This window comes from Gekko japonicus, unplaced genomic scaffold (genome assembly GCF_001447785.1).
Source record: "Gekko japonicus isolate JY-2015 unplaced genomic scaffold, Gekko_japonicus_V1.1 scaffold6, whole genome shotgun sequence".
Lineage (NCBI taxonomy): Eukaryota > Metazoa > Chordata > Lepidosauria > Squamata > Gekkonidae > Gekko > Gekko japonicus.
Window position 1 is genome coordinate 2,273,515 of NW_015166417.1, and position 5,370 is coordinate 2,278,884.

Consider the following 5,370-nt stretch of genomic DNA (forward strand, 5'->3'; position numbering starts at 1 on the left):
AAAGAACTAGAACCTAGTCCAGTAGCAACTTGGAGACCAACAAGATTTGGGCAGTATAAGCTTTCAGTAGTCAAAGTCTGAGAAAGGGAGCTTTGACTCTTGGAAGCTCATGCCTCCAAAATCCTGTTGGTCTCCAAGTTGCTACTGGATTTGAATCTAGCTGTTCTACTGCAGACCAACATATATCCCCTCTCTGAAACGATCAGAAACAAAATGTCCATGTGATGCTCCCCAACAGTCAAAAAAGCTATAACATGCCTTACCTTATAACACTTTTGCTACATGCTAACTCGTTAACGAGGAAAGCAAGTACGGATGCTTTCTGAGCTGGTGGTTGTGCCTGGAAAGCTTTGGTTTTCAAGCTTTCTGTGAGCTCAGTTTGCCCACAGTGGCCTTCCATAAAAATCTGCAGAATTTCAGACACGTTGTCTCTGTTGATGCCAACATTCAGCAAATGATCCCCAAGGATTGTTTTAGCCTATGGAAAAGTTTTCTCGTAAACAGCGGTACATAAAATAGCGTAATACTGACAGCATAAGTGGAACATGTGTTTCTATTTCATAGCAAAGGGCGCGGGGGGGGGGCTTAAGCCATAAAACAGAGGCATCACCATTTGCTGACACGCTGGAACTTCCTTAATAGTTTGCATCCTCTCTGGGTTTTAAATTTCCTTGATTTGACCTTTACAAATAGTCTGGAGGTTTAGCACAAGAACTGCCAAAAGGAGAGGGGTTGGGGGAGGGGATCTGCCAGGAGCAGTTTCCTTCTAAGCAACTTCCCTGCCAAACTCAAAATTGTGTTTTTAAAAAAATTAAAAATAAGTTAATTTAAAAATAGGTCAGCTGTTACAGAGAACTAGTGGGGGATAAGGAGGGGGGAAGGTGTTGAGAAACAAAAAAAATCTGGAGCAGGATCACAAAACAAGTACAAAGAGAAAAGGCAAAAGTCATCACATAGTAATGTTGGGCAACAAGTCTGATGGTTTTAGGAAACTTGATAAGCTAGATACTATTAATCCCTGTTGAAATCCAGAAATCTTGGACATATGAGATTAGTAACTGATTCAGCACCATTGTTTTAGTGTCGATGTTTTAATATGTTTCATGTTTTAATTATGGCACGGTTAATACCCTGCCCTTGTTAGCTGCCCTGAGCCCACTGGGAAGGGTGGAATACAAATGTGAAAAATAAATAAATATATAAATAAATAATATATACAAATAAAATAAATAAATGAAAGTCTTTACTGTAAACACCAGGTTGGCTAATAAAACTATCATCTGTGATCTGGCCTGTCTGAGGTCCAAACTTGCACAAATTAAAGAAACCTAACCATTGCGGCCTACAGGCTAATGTTTGCTCGACTGTTCTACCTGGATTCTTCATAAAGTATCAACATAGTATCAGAGTAAATGGGGGAGAAAATTGAATGGTGATCTGTGAAAATATCTTATTCCATAGAAGTAGTGACAGTGGCTTTTCCCCTCAATCTGATCAAATTTTCCTCTTTACCACAGAACCCCATTCCAGTTTCAGGTCTACTTCTGATTTTGGACCTACTTCTGGTTTCAGGCCTCCTTCCAGTTGGGAGTGATGCTGTGGTTTTGGTCTGAAGCTGAATTTACCCCAAAACCAGAGTGTTACCCTGGACCAGAAGTAGGCCCGAAACCAGAAGTAGGCCTGAAAGTGCCCAACATCACTTCTGGTCTCTCAGAAGGATGTTAGGAGACCCCCCCCCGACCAGGTAAGTCGACCTGGCAACCCTATTCAGAAACAATAATAATGACTGCATCCACACATAACTGAATTTTCCTGTGTGGACAAAGCTAATACAGTTGCAAATGATTGCTATAGCACAATAATAGTGCAACATAAAGCAAGCAATAGTTTTATTCTTTAAGAATACTTTGAACCATTTCTCACAAAATCCTTTCCAAATAGAAAAGTAGGTTCCAGGGAGAAGATTTCTAGTCTGAGTTCCTTATCTGCAGGGATTTTTTTTAATAGATCAAGTCATGTGAAAGCCCACATGCAATCTCAAACGGTACAGCACAGAAACAGGCTTACCCTCTCCTGTCTATGAGAACTAAGACGTTACAACAAACCTTGGTTTGTCATTATGCTCAGGCGCCTTCAGCTTGTTTGCTCCCTTTCCCTTCTCCCCTTGCATGCCACTCTGAAACAGAAGACTTCCACAGTTTAGGCCAACCACATTTAGTCATTTCAAATTAGAAGGAGGGAGGGGGAGCATGTGAGCCTAAGGACTTTCAAAACTCATTCCTGTAATGACAAAGCCCATTGTTGACATTACTTCTGAAAATGCAGTCATGGTTAGCAGAGTATTAATTGATCATTTGGCTAAAGCTGAGGACACCTGAAGAGTATTCGTTACCTTGTATCCTGTTACCAGCCCTGGGTCACAAATGGCAGCGGAGAGCAACCTCACAAGCAGATCTTGTACTTCTCCCATGCTGTCACCTATATTTAACAGCCCCTCCTGAAGAACACTTAAACTTGGGACGTCCAGGTTGACATCAAAGCCGAGAACTTTCCCAAAGTTCCGCAAAAACTGCACCACCATGAGGCAATCTGAAAATGTACTTCCAGAGAGAACCAGGCCTGGAATGCGAGGCAACTCTGGCAAAGGCTGAAAAGCAGAGGAACAGTCATCACCCATCAATGAGAACCGCTCACCAAACTCAATGCAACATTTGGATATAGTTCAGAAAAGTTTTAAGAGAAGCTGCTACCCCCATACTTTAAAGGGGTGAAATGTAGATTACTAGAGACTTCTAAAGAAAGTCTGGTCTCGCAAAAGTCTGAGAAATAGGCCACTTGAAGTCAAAACTATCAAACGTTCACTACCAACTTTAAAAACAAAACAAGGAAACCCATTCTCTCATTTATCCATTATTACTTTATAGTGATCATTTGAACAGAGGCAGCATTTAAACACCGAAGTAACATCAAGCAATCTAAAATAGAACGGGAATGATTTTAAGGCAACTATAGTAAGAAAAATTAATTATTATAACAATGGTAGACGAAGAAAAGGGGAAACAGTGTGAAAAGTGGCAGGGACATAAAAGAGCAAATTTACATTATTCTGATTACCTTCTGGTCTGCTAAGCACATATCTTCATTAGGCTTCTTTAGCTCCTTAGCTATTTCTAATTCCAATCTTCGCTGTTCCAGTTTACGCTCTTTATTTAATCTCTTTTCATCTCGTTTTTCTTGCTTTAACCGTTCTTTCTCCTTAAATAGCACAGGAAGGATAGAAAATTAAACCCATACATTCTTCTGACAAAGGAATAATTTAAGAATTTGAAAAGCACTAGTTACATAATCTTAATAACCACCACAGCAATTAAACCACTTGGATTAAAGAAAAGCGAGAGAAAAGAGGCACACCCTAACTTTAAAAACACAAGAGGAATCATTCTCTGTGTGTGATAAGGTATTCCATACTGCTCTTACAAGCAGGTGGCAATGTTTATAGGAGATCTGTATTTACTTCATAGGTCTTTAAGAAGGTTGCACGCCAAGCAGGTTACCCAGTGTGATTTGTGTCAGGACTCACTAGTTCTCAGTTATATATTATGTTTTCAGTTCTGGGGATAAATCTTTGGATACATGAAGTCATAATACCAAAAAAATGACTATGAGTACAGAGTGCCTTTTCTATATAGCTGAGAAACCATATCCTGCCCCTGTATACCTAAGCAGCAGGTTTTCAGGGTTCTCAGTACAGCTACCAGTCTGGGTTCAGTCGCCAGTACATCTTTTCAGAAATTAAGCATTGATGAAAAGGTAAAGTAATTTTGCTCAAATGAGAGATTTTTGTTTGATGTGCAAGATACAAAAATCTCTTTCTTCAAGCATCATGTGGGTGCAAGTGCTCTCCAGTGTCTGAAGATACAGTGGAAATGGGAGTAGCCATCCACAGATATTTTAAAGGGGTGTGGTGTCTTTAAAACCTGTTACAGGAACAATTGGCACCCTAGTCATCCTCAACAATAAGCTATGCATACTTGATCAATCACAGGCATATGGGGTTGCCAGCCTCCAGTTGGGGCCCAGAGATCACCCCAGAATTTCAAATGATCTCTAGATAACAGAGATCAGTTCACTTGAAGAAAATGGCATTTGGAGGGTGGATTCCATGGCATTATACTAGGGGTCCTCAATGTGGAGCCCATGGGTACCACAGTTCCCGTGGACACCTTTCCTGGTGCTCGGCAAATGCATCATAAAGTAGCTGAGGCTAGATGAGGCTTCTGCCCATCATGGCTTCTGAATGGCTGTACAGATTAAAAGGCATCCTACTAAACAGAGCTTCTGCTTGAAATGTTGAAGAGGTACTATTAGAGTTATACATAAAACGTCACTCCCTGACATTTTGTGGTTGGGTCTGCCTCCTGTGGCAACCATTTAGTGATCGGCTTCATGTTCTGTGGCAGCCATTTTGTGGTTGTGCCCACCACCCTGTGTCAGAATTCCAAAGGTGTCTGCGGGCTCAAAAAGGTTGGGGGGAGCGCCCCTGCATTATAACCCATTCTATTGTATTATGTGGTATAAAATCCTTCCTCTCCCCAAACCCAGCCATTCCCAGGCTGTACCCCCAAATCTCCAGGCATTTTGCAGCCCAGAGTTAGTGACTCTGCATATATATGAGTCATTTGTTTTCTCTGAAGTAATCACAACCTTATCTGTTTGCAGTGCAAATCATGACATATAATTTATATATGTTGTGCAAAAAATGGCAACTGCCATATCTGTTTGATTCTAAGGACAACTGACCAATATTCTTAGAGCTTCTTAAAGCTACACAAACGATTTTGGCTAAGATATGAAAAGGAATCTCAGAACTGCTTCAGAATATTAGCAACTCAGAATAAACCATGCTGAACCAGATACCAGTGTATTTCATGAAAAAAATAAGTTACTTCTTATCTGAGTATATGAAAAAATAGGGTTAAAATAATGTTAGCTTGATGTTTGACTAGACGCCCAGATTATCTTCCAAGGCCAGAATAGAAAGGTCACAGCAATTTTATGGTTTTTGAAATTATGTGGAACAGCCTGCTATTTCCCTCTCTGGATAGGATATTTCACGGTGCTGATCCTCAAAAACAAACAAACAAAACTTAATACTTTGACAAGTCAAAGTCCCAAAACAAGGTAATGAAGTTTACCATAATAGCTGTTAAAGTATGGGCCTGTTGGGATTAGGGTTGCCAAATGTCTCTTACCTCCTCGGCAGGGGACCCCAGGCTATCTCCTGGTGCGCGCGCGCATGCGCCGCACCTACATCCCCTGGATGTGACGTCGCACGCTGGGGGCGGGGCCACAGCCATTTGAGGGGAAAAC

General features: G+C 41.0%; 1 protein-coding gene across 1 annotated transcript in view; it reads right to left on the reverse strand.

Moving 5' to 3' along the window:
* Nucleotides 1–5,370, reverse strand: part of BAZ2B (bromodomain adjacent to zinc finger domain 2B) — a 160,571-nt gene that overhangs the window by 34,982 nt on the left and 120,219 nt on the right. Inside the window, exons 19-21 of the mRNA XM_015411533.1 lie at nt 3,115–3,255; nt 2,393–2,647; nt 264–478 (exon numbers count right to left, since the gene is read on the reverse strand). Coding sequence (XP_015267019.1) covers nt 264–478; nt 2,393–2,647; nt 3,115–3,255 — 611 coding nt within the window. The remainder of the gene's footprint in view (nt 1–263; nt 479–2,392; nt 2,648–3,114; nt 3,256–5,370) is intronic.